General features: G+C 38.3%; 1 protein-coding gene across 1 annotated transcript; it reads right to left on the bottom strand.

The window, feature by feature from the left end:
• Positions 1-16,110: 16,110 nt before the first annotated feature.
• On the bottom strand, positions 16,111-23,310 carry si:ch211-256a21.4 (uncharacterized). The gene is made up of 4 exons (XM_053685707.1): positions 22,861-23,310; positions 22,442-22,632; positions 20,532-20,723; positions 16,111-19,175 (listed from the first exon to the last, which is right to left on the bottom strand). The coding sequence occupies exons 2-4, from the start codon at positions 22,629-22,631 to the stop codon at positions 18,865-18,867; spliced, it is 693 nt and encodes a 230-aa protein (XP_053541682.1). The 5' UTR covers position 22,632; positions 22,861-23,310; the 3' UTR covers positions 16,111-18,864.
• Positions 23,311-23,385: the final 75 nt, after the last annotated feature.

Below are 23,385 nucleotides of genomic sequence, written 5' to 3'. Positions count from 1 at the left end.
ATTCTTGCAACTTATGAAAGCATTTTGGTGCCACCACCTCCTAAATCCCAATTTAAATCCAAGGTATTAATCTAAAAAAAGACAAATCTATAATGACAAATCAGGCACTGTGTGTGTGTTTGTTTGAAATGGCAGGTGCTATAGACTACCATTTACATAGAGTTTTTTCATGTTGAGCTGAACGGATAAAGATGTCCATAATAAACTGGCAGTGAACCTCAGAGACCCGCTCATCTCATTCGCATCCACTAATTGACTTGTTATTGATAAACGCAGTGGCAGTTTGATTTAAAGGAAAACTGTCTGGTGTTGACACAGCCACCTGGCCACCTGGCACAGCATGGGGTGTTATTGTGTAGTGGTTGAATTTCTATGTACATGGGAGGGAACGGTGGGGAGGGCCGTTGTTTAGGTGGCTTTGTTACAGTTATCACCAACTGAACAGCACACCTGCTGAGTGATAGTGGAGCTCCTCAACATTGCCCTCTTTCACTGATCCGAGGTCAGGTTTGTGTTTTTTCTTGTAATGGTTTCAGCCAAGACTCAGATAAGCAAAAAGGAAAAGACATCCTCAGACATGAGAAATGATCTTGATACCTACTGCGAGCAAAACTATACTCAAGTTTCCCCAAGCTGAGCAATGAGGGCAGAAATTGTCCCTAAAAGTGAAAAGGGATTTTGAGTAAATCATCATGGTAGTCTTAAGAGATAAACCTCCTACTTTGTATGGCTTTGTCAAGATATTCCATGTTGTTTTTAGGAATATAGTGCTGTTGGGAATTAAAATATGATGTATCAGATGCAAACTATTGCCAAAAACGTGTTTCTCTCTTGCTTACATACAGTATATAGATGATAAGTAAGGAACAAAACATGACAGTATCAAGTATGTGTAAAACAATTACGTGCAGAAAATGCATACATGTTACAAGCCATAGATATTAATACAGGTTAAAAAAAAAAAGTTTTTTAATTGTGTGATGAGCGTGAAGTGACGTTACTGTTACCATCCCAAAGCGGATTTGTTTTTTCCCAATAACAGCATGTCCCAAAGTTACAGTTACAGTTAGTTACAGTTCCATTTATATAGCACTTTTCTAGACAATAAAAACGCTTTACATTGTATGGGGGGAAATCTCCTCAACCACCACTAGTGAGTAGCATTCACCTGGATGTTGCGACAGCCACCATACTGTGCCAGAATGCCCACCACATACCAGCTATTGGTGGAGACGAGTGTTTTATTTTTTTTTTTAAAAAGTGTTTCATTCCTCTTATACCACAGCCATTTGGCTATGATTACAATTGTTATCAATGAAAGAATGACACATCACACTTTTTATTTGTTCATAGTTATGTTAAATGTTGTGGAATGTCCACAAAACAAGTTAGATCTTGATATCATTTATGTTACAGCAACTATAAAAAGTTATTCCTTCACCAGCCTTTCTCTCTCTCTCTCTCTCTCTCTCAAAAACATTTTTACGATTGTACACAGAGGTTCGCAAAGAAGCCATTGGCAAATTTTTGGATATCCGTGCACACTGAACACTGAGAATTGAGTGACAAGGCATTGAAAAAAAACTCTCCCATTCGCATCAACCAATCTCTATGAGATTGTTTTTCTCTGTTTTTCCATAGTCTGTGTAACCGACGAACAAATATAGAGCCAGACTTGTGATTGAAGATAGTTTGCATCTTTTCATCAGCCATGACTTGACCGCCTCGAATCCTCTATCCAAGCACAACCATCCCACTGAGTAGTCTGAAACATTGGGCAGGGCCAGGGGCTGGAGGAGAGGTGGGAGCTAATGAGCTAGGGGGCTAATGAGCTTAATTCATTCTTAAAAGTGGGTCACACTCGCAAAAAGGTTAAGAGCCGCTGCCTTAAAGGAACAGCCTTGGGCACGAGACTCCTACAAAAATGCAAAAGCAACACGTCTATACAATTCTATACATTTTTATCTGTTTATGTGGAGTGTCAGCTAAAATTCAGTGTAATTTGTTAATATAGAAATGAGAACATATAAGACCAAGCATATTAATATAAGTGTAGGAACTATTGTTAGAGCTGCAATTACAGAAAATTAATCAAAAACTAATCAGAATAGAGAGTTCAACCCTTTTATGGCATAACTGCATAATAGATGACAACTATATTGTTAGGAAAATGTTTTTTAAAAAAAATAAAATAAAATAAAAACCTTAATAGTTATTCGGTTGTCCCTCTGGTTGAAACCTTAAACAGCTCTATCTAGAATCCTACAACATTCCCTATTAGAAAGAGTAACAAACTAGAACTAGAACTAACTATACAATAAAACCCTAGAAGAGCCTTTGAAAACCCCTTTTTCGCTAAGAGCTCATGCATTGAACAGGTCTGCTGTCTCTTTTCTGTGTTTTTGATAATTATTCTCATAACCTCTAGTCTTTCATGTTTTTACATATGTACCTTTTATTCTTTCAGCAGGTCTGGAACAGGATCACATCTCCCATGATGCCACAGCACATCGATGAAGCTTTCATCACTTTAAATCAGGAATAATTGTTCTACTGGGGAAAAGAATGGCAGGGTTTAGCAGATTAAACATGTTCAGCTCCTCATTGTGCTTTGCATGCTTTCAGTTCGATTCTCTCTCTCGCTCTTTCTCTTTCTGTCTTTCTCTGTCTCACTCTGTTTTCTCTTTCTGGTCTTCTTCTCCACTCAAAGTTTATTTTGTAAATTACCATTCAAAACTGTGGCCCTCTGTGCCATGTCATTTGTCAAAGGTAGCTGCAGGAATGCCTCTTTCGCTGTCCTATCCACTTTTAGGTTGCTCATCTATCTTTCTCACTCCCACTTTCCTTTACCTCACATCACCCTCCCTTTGGCCCTGCCTAATAATCATTAATTCCATTATCAGGGTGCAGGCGATTCATTACCCACTCTGTCTGTCTGTATCAGTTTCTTTCTCTCTCTCTCTCTCTCTCTCTCTCTCTCTCTCTCTCTCTCTCTCTCTCTCTCTCTCTGCATCTTTTTCTATGAATGTCTGTAGAATGATTGTTGTGAATGCAAAAGCCTCCTTCCTGACTTGATTAAAATTCGGATTTACAATTCAATGCTGTTTTTCTCTTGCATTCTCATGTTTATCCTGAATTTTATTTATTTACTTTTTATTTTCATTCATTTTAATTTTAATTTTTATTTTTATTTTGATGCTTTTCTTTGCAGATTTGCCAAAGCAAAGGTGATAAAAATACAACTGTTATGAAACAGGACTCAAAACAGGAAGTAAGCGCAGGAGTAAAGTGTTTATTTACACTTAAGGCAGGAAACACTCGTTGAACTAAGGCATAAATACTTGTTGAACTAAGGCATGAACACTCGTTTAGTAAAGGCATGTACACTCGTTTAGCAAAGGCATGAACACTCATTTAGCTATGGCAGGAACACTCATTTAACTAGAGCAGGAACACTCATTTCACTAGAGTATGGACACTCATTTCACTAGAGTATGGACACTCATTTAGCAAGAGCATGAACACTCATTTAACTATGGCATAGACACTCATTTAACTATGGCATAAACACCCATTTAATTATGGCATGAACACTCTTATAACTATGGCCTGAACAATTTTCTAACTATGTCCTGAACACTCTTCTAACTATGGCATGAACACTCTTCTAACTATGGCATGAACACTCTTCTAACTAGAGCATGAACCTAGGAACAGGAAACTCGACAGAGCATGGACACATTACCTCCTGGCACCACTATACATTCCATCTTTCTTTGAATCCGTCATTACTCTACGCTATTATTCTCCAATACCGCCCGACGTGCGTGGCAACACAAGGGGTTTAAATAACCAGTCAAAATTACCTTAATGGCTGACAGCTGGCAACACTTCAAAACATATCCTCGCACCTCCGCCAATAACTGAACTGGGCGGGGACAGAACAGGAACCAAAACAAGTGCACATGTCCATTGTAAACACAGTCTTATCGTCCATGCGCAATTCAAGCACATGCACGTGCACGTGCATGCGCTCTGCAACTGCTCGTGCACGTCATCACCACAGCACATCACCACAGATCTGCTGGCGAGATCGTGACAACTACCAAATAATAGAATGGCAAATATACTACTAATAATAAGACCTTTTTTTATTTTTTATTTATTTTTTTCTTTACAATTTTATTAACTTTTTTTCATCATCCTACATTACCTCCCTATAAACAAGAGCACCTGCACTGGATACAGGTACTTGCAATATTTCCAAAATATTTTAAAGAAAATTCAAGGCATAGACCATTGCCGTCCCTCAGGCTATGACACACTGAAAGAAAATTTGCAGCAACAGCTGCTGCATGTTCCTCTCCTGAGATAATCTGCTAGCTTTCCATCCTCTCTCTGTCTGTCTTTCTCTGTTTCTCTCTCGCTCTTGCAGGACAGCTCTACTGACTGATGTAATGTGAAGCGTTAGCTCCGGTGGTCCGGGGCTGATCTGCCTTGTCTTTGAAAGATGGGGAATGGCATAGAACAGTTGCATGATGTTACAGTACTCTTACCTCTATTGCTTATTCTTCTCTCTGCCCTGAGGTCAGTATCTAATTCTCTCCATTCTGTATTTTCTCATCTACAGCATACATTCAACTAACTTTGCGTTACATGCCAGAAAGCCTGCTTATGTTCTTTTTTTGTTTTCTATGGTTTTGCTAGCAGCCCTCCTGTAGCTAATCATGTCCAAAATTGGTTACCATTGTTGAAGTTCATTATCCATTCATTCATTCATTCATTCATTCATCTTCAGTAACCACTTAATCCTAGTCAGGGTCATAGTGGATCCAGAGCTTATCCCAGGAACACTGTGCACGAGGCAGGAATACACTCTGGATGGGACACCAGTCAATCACAAGGTACCATGCTCACAAACATTCATACACTCATTCTCACCAAGGGGCAATTAGAGTTGCCAGTTCACATACTGGCATGTTTTGTATGGTGGAAGGAAACCAGAGAATCCAAAGGAAACTCACATGGACATGGAAGAACATGAGAAACTTCACACAGACAGTAACCTGAGCTTAGTTCTTCCCAAAGCTGTTGCAACAAAATTGGCAGCACACAATTGTCTTTGTATGCTGTAGCATTACAATTTCCCTTCACTGGAACTAAGGGGCCCAAACCTGTTCACGCATGACAAAGCAAGGTCGATGAAGACATGGTTTGTCAAGGTTGGAGTGGAAGAACTCAAGTGGCCTGAACAGAACCCCGACCTCAACCCCTCGGAACACCTGGATGGTGAATGGGCACAAATTCCACAGCCACACTCTGAAATCGAAAGCCTTCCCAGTGGAAAGCCTTTCCAGAAGAGTGAAGGTTATTATAACAGCAAAGGGGGACTATGGTCACGTGTGATGGCCAGGTGTCCACAAAATTTTGTCCATGTAGTGTATGTTCGAGGGCAAGCTGGCTCAATTTGACTCTGTGCCACAGTATACTCTATGTGGATTTCAAATGGGAAAATGTAAAATATGTGTGTATTGCAGTAGATGATATACCTAGTGCAAATTATGCATCTTACTTTTGATGGGGATTCTAAGTGGAAATAATTCCATATTGAGAAGATAATCCCTTGTATAGACCAAGCTGTCAAGTTTTTGTCAAAGTTGGTTTATTAAATGCTAATTAGCTCTTAATTAGCTATCTCTCTCCTTTGATAAACTTTTTTTTTAATTATTTTAGTTAGGATGAGATTGAATCACTTTTATGGATTACAGTAGTTGATTCAATATCCAATAACCACAACAATGTCACTGTTGCAATTGTTAATGGTCACCACATGCAGAAACTCTAACCATTGTGCTACCAATGGCCTTTCTTTTTTTTCAGTAAGCCTGATAATGTTAAAACTCTACCCACTATTGCAACATTGTTTTGTGCATTGATGATAATTACAGTCCAGAGGTGACTCAGCTCACTTATCATATAACATATACGTAGGTTTATATTACATACTCCCTGTTTACTACCTGTTTATTACAATTCTAATACTGCACTATTCAATATAAATAAAATATAGATTAGCCATGTGCCAGCAGCAAAGGAGAAGAAGAGGCATGCCTTTATTGCAAAGAAAGCCTTCCTAATGGCTTTGTTTGTCTTCCCTGAAATAAACAGATATTACAAAGAGTGTGTGTAAAGAAGGAAAATGATCTCCAGATGGGTCTTATGCACTCTGAGTAAACTGTACAAAATGAAAAGTGTATGCCTGATCCAGGGGAAACTGAGCTGTGTGTCTTTCATCAAAATAACAATGCACTTTAATTCTGCGGTAATTAAATTGCCATTTCCCCCCAGCGAGTCTCCGGCTTGCTAGAGCTTGGAGATACAGCGCACTGCAACGCTCCCTCATTGGATTTGTGTTGTGTTTAATCATCAGCTTTGTATTTTTCCATCAGGAGTTTTTTTTTTTTTTTTACATCGGTCTTAGCTTAAACATCTGTTGCAAAGATAGGAGAGAAATGCTTAAACAAGATAGATTCACAAAGACAGCTATTTTTCCCTATTAATGATCCCGTACAAAAATGATCACACCTACATCTACCAGTTTCCTTATCTCTTTTTTTGAATGAGTGCTTTGTGGGTGGTTTAGAAGTCCACAAAAATGACCCAGTGTGTCTGTTGGTGAAAAGAGCAGCAGCAATGTCTGTCCCAGCGAGGCTTGATTGTCCAATGGTCACTTTCGACTTGCGAAACAAATGGCAGCCCATCTCCGGCGTAGATCTACTTATTATTTCCCTGTCCTTTGACTAAAATATACATGATATGAAATGCCAGAGCAGTTATGGCCTTTTCAATAGCGAGTGTGTCATACCTCTGCCACAAGGACAATAGAGGGCTTGACACTGATATGGACCCTGGTTGGGATTAAGCAGACTGATCTTTAAATCAGTTCATCTTGTAATTATAATGGAGGGAGGGGAAAGGACTGAGCAGTCATCTCCCACAACTGGGTTCTGAATGTAGAGTCAATGACAATAACAGCCATTGTGGTCAGTATCAGGAGAATCTGTCAAATCTGTCAATGAAGCAGGGATGGCATATGATAGTGCAAATACAATAAACCACCAGTCGGAGCACTGACTGAGTAAGAAGAAATTATCTTGATAAAGAGAGTTAGTAAGATATCAAGACAAATGGCCACCTGGAATGTCTTTAGCAGAATATAACTCTTGCATAGTGGTTATGTCGGTTTTTATTGTCATCACACCTGTACATATGTACAAAATGGTTTGCAAAAATACAGGTTTGCATAAATTACAAATAGAGTAACATATGTAAGATAAAAACAAGTGCAGCACAATAAATCCAAAACACAGTATAGGTAGCTACACAATACACACTTTCACACTGGTCTATAACCCCAGCACCATTCTTTATCTTCTTCACTCTCCACTCAAGCAGTCCATGAGCCCCACTTCCCAACTTTTTAATTCCTCCAATATAGTTGAAAAGTGAGGAACTAGGCAACAGGTCAAACCAGATCAGAAGAAACATTGATAATCAGGCTTGATAACATCAGGAGCACAATACAAACTGAACATATACTTTGCAACTTGGTGATGAATGAAAGACTCCTTTAAACAGTCAGTGTGAGTTTGTATGAGATTGAGAACAGGCATGCTCACCTAAAATGGGAGTTCAGGATGGGGTTATGCCGCAAGGGTGGGGCAGGTCAAGCTTGTAAGTGATTTCATTTATTTGCTTAAGGAACTTAAAAGGGACGATGTATTCGGGTCCTAGCTTTTTACAGGTGTGGAGTTGGTGGATATCCCTCAGATGAAGAGCCAGACCTGGTCTCCTGACTGATAGTGAGGGTCATGTCTTCCAAGTGGGCTTGATGTCGGTTCAGGCATCTGGTAAACTTAAGATATTCCAGGTTTTTGTGATCCATGAATAGGTAAATAGGTGAGCTGCCCCCTCCAGCCAGTGCCACCACTCCTCCAGGTCTAATTTGAAGGCAAGCAGCTTCCAGTTCCCAATACCATAGTTTTGTTCAACTGGGGATAGTTTATAGGAGAAATGTAATTGTATGGAGCTTAGGCTTTTCTCTGTTCTGTAACAGCACAGCTCCAACCACTGACTTGAAAGCATCGGCCTCCACTATGAAGGTCCTCAGCAGCGGGGTTCAACGCCAGGTGCTTGGGTTTTTTCCAGAGGAACATTGTCAGGGGGAAGCATGCTGGCCTTAAAACTTCTTTCAGGTCCTGGTATTAAGGGGGAATCATGAAGGGAGCATGGTTGTCAGGGCTTTCCATCATGGTCGATGTTAGGGTGCAGGGCCTGGATACACTGGCGTTGACAATGTGAAGACAAGCGGATGAGTTGTTTTTCGAACCAGGAGATATGGGGATTGTGGAGCTGCAGCCACGGGAAGCCTTGGAAGATGGGGTGCTAGGACGTGAAGGTGACCAGTGTAATAAGCTCCCAGTGGCTTTCGCTGACATGAAGGAGGAGGGGCTGGGTGCAATGCTAGACTTAAACTTGCTGGATGGGTACCCCATCGATTGCATGGACAATCAGTGGATGGGGCAGAGGCTGAGTGGGGCTGTTGAGGTGGTTGACAGTCTCTTGGTCTATGAAGTTTCCTGCTGACCCTGAGTTGATCAGCGCTGTCAAAACAGAGTGTTGCACCAAGACAGAAAGCATGAAATATTGGTGAGAAACTGACTGGTATAGTCTCACTATGTTGAAGCAGAGTGCCTGCTTGAGCCTGAGCCAGGCTTGGTACGTAGAGGGCAGTGGCCAGTGAAGTTGTTTGGCCTCTCCGCAGTAGAAGCAGCGGTGTTTGCAACAGCATTTCTCTCTGTCTCCTCCTCACCGAGTCAAGCGCACCCCAGTTGCTTAGGTTTGGCCACAGTGCTGGTACCCAGAAGGCCGACTCCTCCCTGGTATGGGTATTGGCTGTGAAGCAGTTGATCAAGGCAGATAGCAAGTTCAGTGAATGATTTGAGCGTGAGCTCATTGTTGCGACAGGACATCTCAGTCAGGATTTCAGGACTCAAGCAGTCATGAAATGTAGTTTTCAGGGCCATGTTGTTCCACCCACTTGGGTGGCGCAGCTGGATGATGGACTAAAACCCACAGTATGAAAAAAAGAGCAAAGAAACATAAGAATCATATAAAGCTAGTAAATCTTGAGATTATCACTTTTCACCTTACAACAAAATATAGCTATAAATATGAGAACATGTATAAAACTAAATTGAACAACCTTTTTTATTTCATTCATTTCAGTAACATTTTTATTAAATATGGACCTTTACTTTCATTAAATAGACTTAATTTTTATTGTAGGCTCATTTTGTAAATGTTAGCAATTACTGTAAGCGTGAGAAACAAGTGGGTGTTTCCTGCAAATGTCATTTCTCACATTTACAAAATCAGGTGATCAGACGATTTCTACCCATCAATGCAAATATCCCGTTATGTTTAGAGACAAATTACAATATGATCACTCTGTATGGCCACCCATCCATGTAAATGTCCACACTGATTTGTGTGTGTGACCGATTTGGCATAAGTGTATTTTTGTCTCCTACTCCACCTCCCCCAACAATCATTTCCTTTTGCCACTGTTCATCGGCACAGTAAAACCCATAGTACCTTTGCTTCAGGATGAACCGGCTCTATTGTGCACACTGGACATTTGAGCACAGCTATCCACCAATACAAGTTCACGTCTCTAAAGACACGCTTCTCTATATGCAAATTAGTGATGAAAATGAAGCCTGGTCTGCAGTGATTACATTTGTAATTTAATTTCACTGGTTGCTGGGGGGAGAGATAAGAGAGAGGACCATATGTGGTTGTCTGTGTCCAAGCATGAATGGAGAAGCGAGAATGAGATACATATAGCTTTATTGTAAGGGACAGAGACCTATAATGGATGGTAGCATGCAAAAAGAGAATGCCTGAACACATGCACCCACAAGTATATAAAAGCTTATGAATATACACACTTATTACATACGAATTTAGATGGACACAAACATAAATACAGAAATGCTTGTAACACAAGATATCATTGATTGAAGCTTATTATACAAATGAAATGTCAAAATGATCCAGTGTGATAAGGATAGGCAGATTATAGCACAGATACCACAGATCTCAAACTGACCCATGCTTCTGAATCATTTGAGACATTGTTATTTTCTCTCTTTTGTGTGTCTTGACAATAAAGGTAATCAGCAGGGAGTCTGAACTGAGTGCTGTAACCAATTTTATAGAGCAAAGGCGCATTGAAGATTCAAAAGGAGAACACACACAGCTGCAACAAGCCCAATAATAAAAAGGAGATAGTGGAGAACAAAAAGTAGCCCTGGCTACTTCTGTCTCTTTTTATGGACCATGTGGACCTTAGATCAGCAAGAGAAGTACATGAAGTTTGCTATGAATTATACTCAGGCCTAACAATAACTAAGTTATATAAGTCTCAGATTTGATCAAAGTAAGCAAGTTGAGACATTTTTAATGATTATTAATATAATTATATATAATTAATATTAATCAAGTAGTCAAGGTGAAATCATATTCAGTATGACTACATGTCAAGGTTCCTCAAGATCCTTACTCTATAAACTAGTGAATGCTATGGATAAGGGTGTCTGCCAAATGCCATAAATGTAAATGTATAGAATATTTTCCCATAACAGCACATCTCAAAGTGTTTTATTCCTCTAACACCAAATAAATTTGCCAACAATATTTTATTTATTAAAGAACTGTATGTCATTCTTTTTTATTAATTTATAGTTACATTTAAAGTTGTGGAATATCCACAAAACAAGTTAGTTACTGTTATTGTTTATCAGAAAGTGTAAAGTCTTGAAGCCCATGGTGGAACAGATTCTTACAGAAAGATTTACAAGATCAAATATGTTTTGTTTTTTTGTTTTTTTTAAAAGTCAGTACTAGGCTACCATTATGTGGATTACATCCACTATACAGGTCTCTGTGGCTGAGCAGTTACTACAGAAACCATAATGTATTAGAATATGTGCATTATGAAAACCTGAATTTTGAATGATAGCCTGGACTACTGTGAGAGGTGTGCAGAACTGAGAATTCAACAGCGCTGTACTATAATCATTAAACAACAAAGACCAGTATAATCAGAGACACCACAGTCATAGCATTCACATAATAAATACATGAATGTATATCTGTGGTGTCCAGTGGAACAAGTGCATGTGAAAGTTGCAAGCTGCCTAGTACATGAAATTTGTTATGAATGTGTAACATATTGGAGGTAAGGATGGATACAGGTGCCGATAAGAACTTTATTGAAGACTGGCAGGCAGACAATTCCAAAACATGAATCAATAACATGGTCAAAAACAGGCTAAAGGTCAACAGGCTAAAGTTTAACAGGCTAAAAGTCAGGCAATCAGCAAACGGCATTAAGTAGACTAAACAAGAAATGAATAACGTGAGTGAGAACAAGATCAAAACTATGAAACATGAAACATGGAACAAATGCTTGGTATACGGAAAACATACGTAATGAGGGTTTAAAAAGAAATGTAATCTGGGGAAAATACAGAACAGCTGAATACAATGATGACACATATGGGAACCAACCAATGACAATACAGGGGCGGAGACAGGACAGAAATCATAACAAATGTACACGTGTCAAAAGTAAACAAAGTCAATGTCATTGTGAAAACTCGGAAGCTTGCGCTCACACTTAGAGCTTCGGAGCGCTCGCGCTTTGAGCTTCGGAGAGAGTTGTGTGCTACAGCGCTATTGCGAAAGGAAATCGTGTCAGAATGATACTCAGGACTAACAATAACTAAGCTATGTATGTCTCAAAGTTTTTTTAAAGTAAGATACGTTGAGATAGTCCACATGAATTAATTAATCAAGGTGAAATCATATTCAGTATGACTTCATGTTAAGGTTCCTTAAAACCATTGATGTGAAGCACAGGCCATTATATCTTGCTCCCAATGTTCTTTAACTAATGTAACTAATGTAACTTTGCCCATATGGTACAATTATTCAGCTTATTTCTATGGTATATCAACTGATGCGTTTGTTTATTTTCTGTGACATATTGAGGAGGAATTTAAATTCAGAGAGTATACAGATTCTTTAAATGGAATGAAATTCAATGTGTGTCTCAAATCACATCATAAATTGGAAACTTGACTTTCAGTTAAGAAAGCTTTCAGTTATTTAAATTGCCTGACCTGATTGATGCACTTTTTCAAGGTACATTGGCCTTGGCCACTGCAATGGCCATAACATGTAAGACTTATTGACTTCATGAACATGTTGCTTTGAGAAACACTGATTAAACATTTCTCTATATATTTTACCATCAGTTGCATCAACTAAATGTATCTGTGTTTCAAAGTGTAAGAACAGAGTACAAATAAATTTCCACTCTGAACAACTTGCATATGAATCTTTATAATTAACATGTGATCTTCAAAGTTCAACTATGCATCCTGAGGGGACATTATAAGTTGCATTTTAGGTTCAATTTGGGGAAACCACCTGACGCATTCATTGTGTTGAACTATTTCAATTGATTTTGTTTGATTTTTTCATTGCAAACAGCTGAAAGTCTGTAAATTTTGACAATAAACCTGATTTGCAATGGTGGTTGAATAATTTTGATTGCAAGTATAATAATACAATAGTACAATGTGTCTGAGTATAGGAAGTGCATGAGTGAAGCACAGTACAAATAGAGAGGACTGAAGGGCATGCGCCACAAACCAGTCACATACAAACCAAACTGATAACACACCTGAATGAATTTAATCCTATTTTACACCAATCTTCTGTGCCAGCTCACATTCTGTCCATCTCTACATCTCATCATCTCGTTCTATCTACAGAATCTTATTCTGTCATTATCTTTACTGATAAACAAAGACATATCTCACACAAAAAGAAAGGGTTTATTCAAACAAATTTCATTATAGAAAATGCACTTATTACTTTAAAAACAGCATTTCCATGCATTTAATATCAATAAAAGGTATATTCTAATTTGGAGTATTTAAGCACTCTGTACTGACCGCATTTGCCTTGTTGGTCTACCTTATAGGCTTACAATTTTATAATTTTATAGCTATATGTGCAGTGTGTGTTAATTGTCCTATATCACTCCATTAATGGCCAGTTTCTGACTACAGCACTTCTCTTAGCTAGACATTATTGATTGGCAGTCTATTCTCAACCCAACAATGACATTGAGGTCAACCATGCAAATATATTCAGTAATGGTTCTATCACAGTCCGTTTCAACTGATAGATAGGGAAAAGGGGGGCTGACAAATTGTGCATAGCAAAAGAGGGGCTGCAGTCTGTAACTGTATACCCTGTAAAGTGCATCTACCTGGTAGATTTGCTTGATAATATGACCAATGAGTGTAGCAACAAGTTAAATGTACATTGTGTCCCAAAGGTTACTAAAACCTCTTGCACAGTGTTATATCTGTATTTGTTTTTTATGATGCTGTTCTTTGGTAGCAAAGTATAAAACATGCCCCTATAATTTTGTGTCATGAGAGAAAAAAACATTATCTGATTGAATAGAGTCACATATTAATGTTCTAGGGATTTTTATTTTGCACACTGTCCATACTGCTACTATAAAAGCATTTCAGAGACCCCTATTGGTATAGTAAAAAATACAGTCCTTATCTTAATCCCTCAACCAGGTCTATAAATGTATGCCTGTAATTACACCCTTAAAATGAAATCATTACATGGCAATGTTTAATGCAAAGTTTAATCTTTGTAATTAACTTCCTAAGTACCTCACTGCCACTGCAATAATGCTTATTTCCACTAGCACCCATAGGGGATTTGTCGTGTTATGACAGTGCCAAATTCCAACACTGATTTCATGAGTAAGGTGTGTTTAACTAGTATAGACATACATAAACTTTTCTTTATTCAGATGTTACAGTTTTACAGTGAATCTTCCAGTAAAATTTTCTACAGAAAGTGATTAGCTTGCTCAGTTATTAGCTTATCTCATCACTAGCATATCTCAGCAGCTGTTCTGAAAATGAAGGTGGCTACAATTTGGTATTTTCTCCTTGAGATTTGAGAGTGTATTTATGAATGTGAATTCACTTCAAATATCACAAAAGCTGAAAAAGCATGGCTAAAATACTAACAAAGGGAAATATAGTATAATACTATGCACAAATGACAACCTACATCACTTGACATTGTAAATCACAGCTACTGCTGGATGCCCAGAGGTTTTTAATTTCCCTGGTGATTTTCTAAGAAGGTTTTTGTCACTTAGAATGTTTCATTATGCGTGAAATCAGTGTGGGTACTGTGTACTAACCAATGCCAATTTCTATCATTTGCAATTTTTTCCTCTGTTCTTTGAAAGCTTATTTGCCTGTAATCTGACCTTGGACTGTATTCCGCTATAGTCTTTTTCAGTTAAGTGGATCCAACCCATACACTCTACCTGAGACCTGAGACTCCAACACATACACTCTACCTGATTTCTTTGGACACAAACCCTTATTTAAGCATCTTCTTAAATTTCTATAAAAAAATTATACCTCTTTCACAAAGAATAACAACCAAGTGAAAGTGAAAGTTCTAATCAAATTACATTTCACTAATGATAGAAACTTGCATAATTCATCATATTATTGGATCTCATTTTATCCTGCTTGTTAGAATGTATCTTCAGTTCATGTTTGAGCAGAAGAACCAATTCATGCATGTGCATACATGCATAAGACCACATATCCAACTTTAGTATGAAATCATCCCACTCTGATTTCATTGTCAAATAGAAAGATATCTGGAAGGTTCCTTTCTCATGCCATGAAGTGATGTTCAGGGTTTTGGGGGGGGGGGGGGTTTTCAAGCAAACTACACCAGCACCACCAAATGGTGAAATCAGAAGATTCACATCATTAGCTCAAGTCAATAGAGAAAAAGCATCACACCACCCTGGCAATGTATGTCAATGTAAATATTATTTATCTTAATAAACACATTAACACACATGTGTGTTATTAACGTGTAATGTTATTAAACCACTGCTTCCCCACAATTAACTGAAATTAATTGTGGGGAAGCAGTGCTTTAATAACATTACACGGCTCCTTAGTTAGATTTTAATTGGTGGGAAACATGGCACAGAGATATCTATTTGAGTGGAAAGGCATGATTAGTAGGTGTGGACCAGCTGTCACTCAATCACACATTGGAGATCATGTAGGAAACCTAGTAAGTACTGTATGTGAATATCAGTGTTGTTGTTGTTTTTTATTTTAAGAGATCCTTATGTAGCAGCATTATATACATCTTCTAGTGTATCTGTATCTGTATCTCAGATTCAGTCTCAATGGCCACAACCACTGTAGAATAGATAAATTAAATGTGTTAGAGCAGGAAAAAGCACATCATTGTGCAGTGCAAGGATTCCTCACTGGGACTGAAAATCATTGAGCTGCACTGCCTGAAATCCTGACTGTGTAAATCAAAATTGTGTTAATCTAAGCCTAGTTCCAGCATAAAAACATGTCCTGTATCTACAAAAAAGATCTAAAGAGCACCTGTCTGGGATATAGGGCCATGATTTTCAAAGTGGGTAATTTCTGTCAAATCATTTTTGCTTTTTTTTAGTTTAAGTAAATGGTGATAGGGCACCGCCATGTCACAGCTCCACACAGGTTCCAAAGTTCAATCCTGATCTGTGTGAAGTTCCTGTGCATGTTCTCCCTGTGTCTATGTGGGTGTCCTCTGGGACAAAACATGCCAATAGGTGGATTGGCTCAGAAAATTACCCCTTGGTGAGAATGTGTGAATATGAATGTTTGGTGAGTATGGTGTTCTGTCATCAACTGCCATCTGATCCAGGGTGTATTCTAGCCTCATGTTCAGTTTTCATAGGATAGGCACAGATGTCAAAGGCATTCTGACACAAAGGTCAGTTATGGTGACACAAATATCAATCATTTGGTGATTGCTTATATATTCATCCCCCGACACCCATTGCACCACCCCACCCCCACAAACATCCACCCCTGCTACATTCATAACAGGGTCAGTAGAATTTTTGGTTTACACTAGAGAGGATCCATGGCTATAAATTACAGAGGACACATTTAGGGTCAAGCCATGAGAAATAAGAGAGGGGTCAGTGGTAAGGTTTTTGGCTTTGATGCTCACTTTTAAGTAGTTTGTTTTGCCATTTAGTGCACATTAAAGCACCCTGCTGTATGACCTTCAAGGACAGACTCCCGTTCAAATGCCAATTAGGTGTTTTCGTGTTGGTAAATTGAAAAGGGCCATCTGTAAATCGAATACAAACTCATTAGCCATTGTTAACAAGTGGAACTGTCTTTTAATTAGTGCTGCACCTAATGCACACTTCACAGAGCCAGACCCTGTTTATTCTTCTCCACTTTAGTGGGATCAGAAAGTACACGAGCTCAGCAACATCCTCTCTCTTGTCTCCATCTCTCACAGCATCACTCATGCTCCATCCATCTGGCGGTAGTCTTGGGCAAAATATCCACAGCACAGCATTCCTCACATTCTTCATACCCAGTAAATACTAATTAAGAAAATATAATGTAAAAATAAAAGTCAGAGTATGTTTCAGTATGCATGTGTACAGCCTGGCTAGCTGGCTAGCGTCCTAGCATTTATAATAATTATCTACTACTCCTGAAGTGTGTGGGCAAATCCCATGAACATGGTTGTACTGAGATAAAGGCAGAAAACCTGTTTATTCAAATCTTTCTTATAGTGGAAGTCTAAAGGGAAGTGTTGGGCTCATCAGCAACTTCCCCTCTTACTCTTCTCAGTATAGAGAAATGTGAGTGGTGTTCACAAAAATAGATTAGGTTCCTTTAATACCTGTCCATGTTACATAGAGTTTTAATAAGCCCAATAAGAGTAAATATAAGTGACATTAGTTGATGACTTGAGTTGACTTGGACCAGATATATTGAGAAATTCATATAAATTTGAAAAAGATCAAACAGGCCAAAAATATAGTACTCACATTAAATAAGACTGAAAGTAATAAGCAGAAAACTAGCAAAAATAATCAGACACAATGTTACGCTCCCACCGGCAGATGGCGCTACGGCGTCGAAGTGCACAGACTGCTGCAGAGCACGCGTGTGCACGAGATTACGTAGAGAAGACTGTTTAATATGGACACGTGCCTTTGTTTTGGTTTTGTTCTCTTCCTGTTCAGGTATTGGTTTATGTTCGAGGGTGTGTCTATATTTGCCCCAGGTGTCTATGTTTTAGTTTGATTGTGTTTGCTATTTAAACCCATCGTGTTACGTTGTACTTTGAACGCAGTATTATTTGAACCTTTGAGTGTAATGGTGAAGACGTTACGCATGCCAAGCGGTCTTAGTTCCGTGTCCTGTTCTCGTTCAATGCCTTGACTTCTGTTTTATGTATAACCCGCTAATCTTGTCCAGTAGAGACCGTGTTTCCTGTTTATTGATTAAAGTTTCAAAATAAAGATGCTTAAATGCACCTGCTTCTGCTCCTGTCCCGTTTTGTAACGCTCAACACTTTTTATTATCACACTTAATAAAAGCATGAGTACAGTATATTGGGTATATTTATTTTATTATTTACTGTGTTTACATATAATTACTATAAACTGTATTATCATTGCAAATGACTAAATTCCAAAAGTGAATAATGAATTGATTTAAGACATTTGATTATTGCATGTTACAATAGTCAGAAACTTACTTTGGGGCATGTTGTAACACAGACAAACCATATGAGGGTGCTAGTGCCACCAATCATTTAGCCCTGGTATGGCAATTCCTAACCATGATATCATATGAAAACATTCATGACAATCAAGCTACTAAGATTTGGCCAAAGGTTAAAACTACAAACTTTCTCTCTGTATTATTCATTTAATAATAATTATTATTATTAATATATGCACCAAATTACAAAATGTACTAAATGTTCCCTGCTTACTAGTCACTTATGTACCCTAAGGGAAATTATTCAATAACAACTGTACAGTGAAGGGTGCATAGATACAAGAGTAAAGTTTGGACTGGTTGAGGTGTCCTTTAGAGTTCAGAATGAATTGTATAAATGTAGTTTGAAAGTCATTCACTTAAAGGCAAAATCCACTCTGAATGACTTGCATAATGACTTTCATAATATAGTACATATAATCAATGTGTGACAAGTCTCTACTGTAACTGGAATTTTTCCCCTATTAAACGTCATTGTAACTTTGTTAGCAATGTCCCCCTGTGATGTCATTACTGCACACAATGCTAACTTCTCACAGGAACAATGAAAATATAGCACCAACCAATAAATTAATAAATTAACACCTCAATCACTAAGCACATCACACATTTCAATATAAACATATTTTATAAACATATATGTATTTCAGGTGGGTTTCTCCTTTAAAACAAGTTTACACTAAGTTATAGTAATGTGTACTTAATTCAGTAATCTGTGAAACTGAATGTGCATAATAAAAGTTTGATAGAGAAATTGAAAGCAACAGAGTCTTGTAATGTCTGCTTGCAAATGAATATGATTCATTTTTTTTTCTTCAGGCTATTACTTCTGACAGTTCCTCTGTAAAGTGCAATAATTTAGCCATAGCCTTCTGAGCCTCTGTAATGGAAAAATCCATGTATCTTCAAGCTGAGTGAACCCTTAGGCAGCTTCCTGTGTGCAAAGGACACAAGATTCTTGGTCACCTGGCTATGGACCCACACTCAGCCTTTCAGTGGCTGAACAGTGAAGATATTTAAACAGCACTGATATTTGATGCTGCTGTCTCCCTTATGGCATGGACGTGTATCTCTTGAACTCATGGTTAAAGTGTTCAGCGCTGTGCTGGTAGCTGTCACTGAACGAGCGTGTGTGTGCCACCTCGAATCCCTTCCACCACAACTCAGTCTTCTTCTTCAGCTCGGGCAGTATGTCAGGTACAACACACTGCTCCACCAGGAACACTACTGGCAAAACAGCCAACAGCAGAGCCCAGCCCACAGCACCCAGCCAATAGGAAGAGCCCAGGCGTGTCAGGTCATCTCGGATATAAGCAATATGTTGACTGGTGAAGAGCGCCCAACTTAGGAGAAAGAAAAACCCTGGGGAAGGAGATGTGTGTAAAAGACACACTTGAGGCTTTTCAGGGGAAAATATCAATTTATTGTTTAATGTTTTAATGAAGCATCTAGGCATATTGTACCAAAAATAAATATTGCTAAATTCATTGCAGTGCTATAATTCCCCTAAAGGGACTTTCAAAAGCGACAAACAGGAACCATCTATATGGAGAGGGCAGTGCTCACAGGCTTATGTGGCACATACATAAGCCCACACTGAAAACTGACATCTACCTACATAAACATATTTATACCAGAGAGCTGAATTCTCTAATCTGATTGGTCAGAAGGCATGGACTGATTTTCTATAACATATGGCATTTGTAAGAAATAAAATATGACAGGAGTACTGTTACTGGAAAAAATAACACATCACACCACCACATCGTTGATTATGATCCCATAACAGCACTACTGTAACAGTAATACTATTTTATTACCTTCATAAAAGCTTATTCAAAATGGCATAAGCTGTCAAAGATTATTTTTGTTCATTCTGATGTAAATTGCCATAACACCTGAGTGTGGTCGATTGGTGTGATTGTAGTAGAAATTAAGTAGATTTATGTCGACATAAGGTGTGTTGTTATGTTGACTTATGGTTATGACACTTTGTGGGCTAATTTATATGTCAGAGTATTTTGACAACTGACTTTGTAGCTCAGTGAATAGTGCAGTATTTGCACTGCCTCCTGTATTGGTGGTAACATCAGAATAAATACCTGCTGTAAAATACTGAACATTTGGGAGTAACAATTATTACACTGTAACATCAGGTTTCTATATATTTTTTCAAGCCTTAAAGTAAAGTACAGTTTACTATACTATTTAGACGATTTTGATGAATAGTATCATGGCTTTGGCATAGCTATCATAACAGGGTTTGCAACAGAATTTTTTCTCTGACCCGTAAATAAAATTTTATTTATCTATCTATAATGTCATGACACAATAATGACAGAGTTCCTCATAATTTTTTCTGATACTAAATTAGAGCAAGTTTGGTTTTGGTGTTTGAAATGTCACATCACCATCATGACCAGATATTACGCTACTGGAAAGCATCATAACACAACTGTATCACAAATTCTGTCCCTTGACTCATGTGTTATGTCAACCTGATATCAAAACTTACAAAAGCAGTCCTTATGACAGCTGATGCTTGTTGAAATAAGTCTTTATATTGTAAATGTTCTTATAGCATTAAGTCAGTTGTCAGGAGGGGCTTATGTAGGTGATATGTTACACTATAGACACTGCCCTTAAGTAATGCGTAGTTTCACTTTCACAGGGAAATTCAGGAAATCTGGCACTACAGTATGACATGTTAATTCTGACCTGTCGGTAGCAGTGTGATGAGCAGAAGGGTGGTGGGGTAAAGTGCCTGGCCTGCCATCAGCAGCGAGCGTGTGTTGGAGTAAGAGAGCACGGTCTTTGACGTCCAGCAGAATGCAAACAGGAGACACAGAATTCCAGAGCTTACAGCCATGAGGAAAGAAAGGGCAGCAAACACGTTTTGAGGCCCTAGACCTTTTCACAACAACAGAGAATGTGTTATTGCCTGAAAAGCTGTTAAATGACAAAATTATTAAAATGATTATGGATAAAATTTTAAGCTGAAATATGACCATGGTCTCTTTGGGTCAACATGATTCAGTTTAAAAGTAAAAGTAACGTAAAATAAAACACCAGCTTAGTTCTAATAATAATGATCCTGGCTCTAATGAAAAATAATTAGATGAACATCATATTTATACTATATAAATGCATTATAAAAAGAATTTTAACTGTCAAATCCCACTTCTTATTGTATTACCACCTGCACTTGCCATTCAGAGGCATCCCCCAATATGCAAAGGGATTGTTTATCTATTTAAATCACAAGAAAGATATGAGTGTGTGTGTGTGTGTGTGTGTGTGTGTGTGTGTGTGTGTGTGTGTGTGTGTGTGTGTGTGTGTTATAATGCATTTTATAGAAGCTTATTATAAAAATGAAAATAGGGGACTCAGTAATTGGGAAATATTTTTCTAAGTAGTGAAAAGAACATGATTAACACGCAGGTTATATAACAGAGTGCATGTTTGTTTAACATTATGATACAATGACAATAATATAGAGATCTTCATAGTGCAACACAACATGAAATGAATTTGCATAAAATGTCAAATGGAAACAGGTAGCTGGATTTTTCTGGGGAATTCCATAGCAAGTCTAGCATGGTTTTGAAAGTGACACGCCCACTAGATGTGTCTGGAATAATCCCATAACAAAACTGGCATTTTAGCTTTACTCCATCCCTGAGGCAAGGTGTAAAGGATGTCAGAAATGCTGAAGATGCAAGCCTAAGCATGCCAGTTTCAGCTCAGGCCTATGTTAAAACAACTTGGTGTGATTACTGTGAAAGGCATTAAAACACACACACACACACACACACACACACACACACACACACACACACAAACACACACAAACACACACAAACACACACACACACACACAAACACACACACACAACACTCATATCTTTCTTGTGATTTAGATAGATAAACAAAATCCCTTTGCATATTGGGGGATGCCTCTGAATGGCAATTCACTACACTAAATGAATTTGCATACATCTTCGATGTAAAATGAAAGGGGTAGATGAATATTTCAGGGGAATTCCATAGCAAGTCCAGCATGGTTTTGAAAGTGACACCCCCACTAGATGTGTCTGGAATAATCCCATAACAAAATCGGCATTTTAGCTTTACTCCATCCCTGAGGCAATGTGTAAAAGATGTCAGAAATGCTGAAGATGCAAGCCTAAGCAAGTCAGTTTGAGCTTGGGCCTATGTTAAAACAACTAGGCATGAACATTAAATTTATATGGTTTCCAGCCACAATGATGGCAAACCAAGTCGAATGTGACTTGTTTTTTTCACAGTAGTGTAGTTTGTCTTAACAAGAAACCACCATTCTGCAGCCCTACGACAGGTATTTTGTCCATTCCTAATTCAACAAGCCCACACCTGCACCTTCACAGGGCATCTAGAATTTCCTGCTTTGCATACTCCTACGAGTCTGTTCAAAATGATTCACACCATATTATAATGCCATTAAACACTGCACTGTCTCTAAAGGCTAGCAGAAAAACAAGCTGTAACAGCCAATCAAAGATAATGTCATGTCAATATAATCCTGTTCAGTTCAACTGTTGATCTCTAACAAAATATTTTAGTCAGAGACGAGACTAAACATCTCTCACCTTGGATTGCATGCCCTTGTGTCCAGCTGACAGCTGGATTGGACTCGTTTCCCCTGGACCACAGTCCCTTTTCATCCAACCAGTCAGGGGTCCAAACAGCATAACTGATGCATATGCAGCCCACTAAACCCAAACACGATTCAGCGAATCGAAAACGACTCGTCAAATCTACAAGCTCCGGTCCTTTCATTCTACATAATGTAGATGTGTAGAGAAAGTATGAGAAGAAACAGAGATGAAACTATTGTAATATGGTACATATAACACAAGATAAGATAAGATACAAAAGGATTTTTAAAAAATCTATTTAATCCAGTATATCTAATATTGTAATCATAACAGCCAGGTGTAAATATACATATTTTTAAGAAATGGACATTTAATTAACAAAAAGGACATTTAAGAAGAAGTTGTCCTACCTTTAGCTGAAAAGAATTGTGGTGAAATTAGAGAGCAAGTAAGAGAGAGAAAAAGAGAGAGATGTCACCCTCGTTGAAGCTCAAAACTAAATGCCGAAGAGGCTGAGAGTGAAACAAAGAATATACATCCCACACACCCCCCCCCTCTAACTTCCCTTTTAGACAACTGTAAAGTGACACCAGAGATTGAGTACAGTGGAGACCCAGCCTCCAGTTGGTGGGAACTCCCCATGCCACAAAACATACACAAACACACAGGGGAATAAACACTTTGTTTAATTTCCCCGTTTGTAAAGTGAAATAACTAATACTACATTTATGAAGGGAAAAATAGAGAGAGCGCATTCACATTACTGAGTCAAGATGCACACAGTAATTTGACCTACATTCTTCTCCTATATTAATCTATGATCTCTCTCTCTGGGTTTTTTTTTTTTTTTTTTGGGGGGGGGGGGGGGGGGGGGGGGTTAGTGCAGAAGCGGAAGGGGGGCTGGTCTGATGTCATGGTGTAACCTACAGAGGAAA

The sequence above is a fragment of the Ictalurus punctatus genome, chromosome 14, assembly GCF_001660625.3.
Source record: "Ictalurus punctatus breed USDA103 chromosome 14, Coco_2.0, whole genome shotgun sequence".
Taxonomy (NCBI): domain Eukaryota; kingdom Metazoa; phylum Chordata; class Actinopteri; order Siluriformes; family Ictaluridae; genus Ictalurus; species Ictalurus punctatus.
The sequence above is the reverse complement of the archived record's forward strand: the minus strand, read 5'-3'. Positions and strand labels throughout refer to the sequence as shown.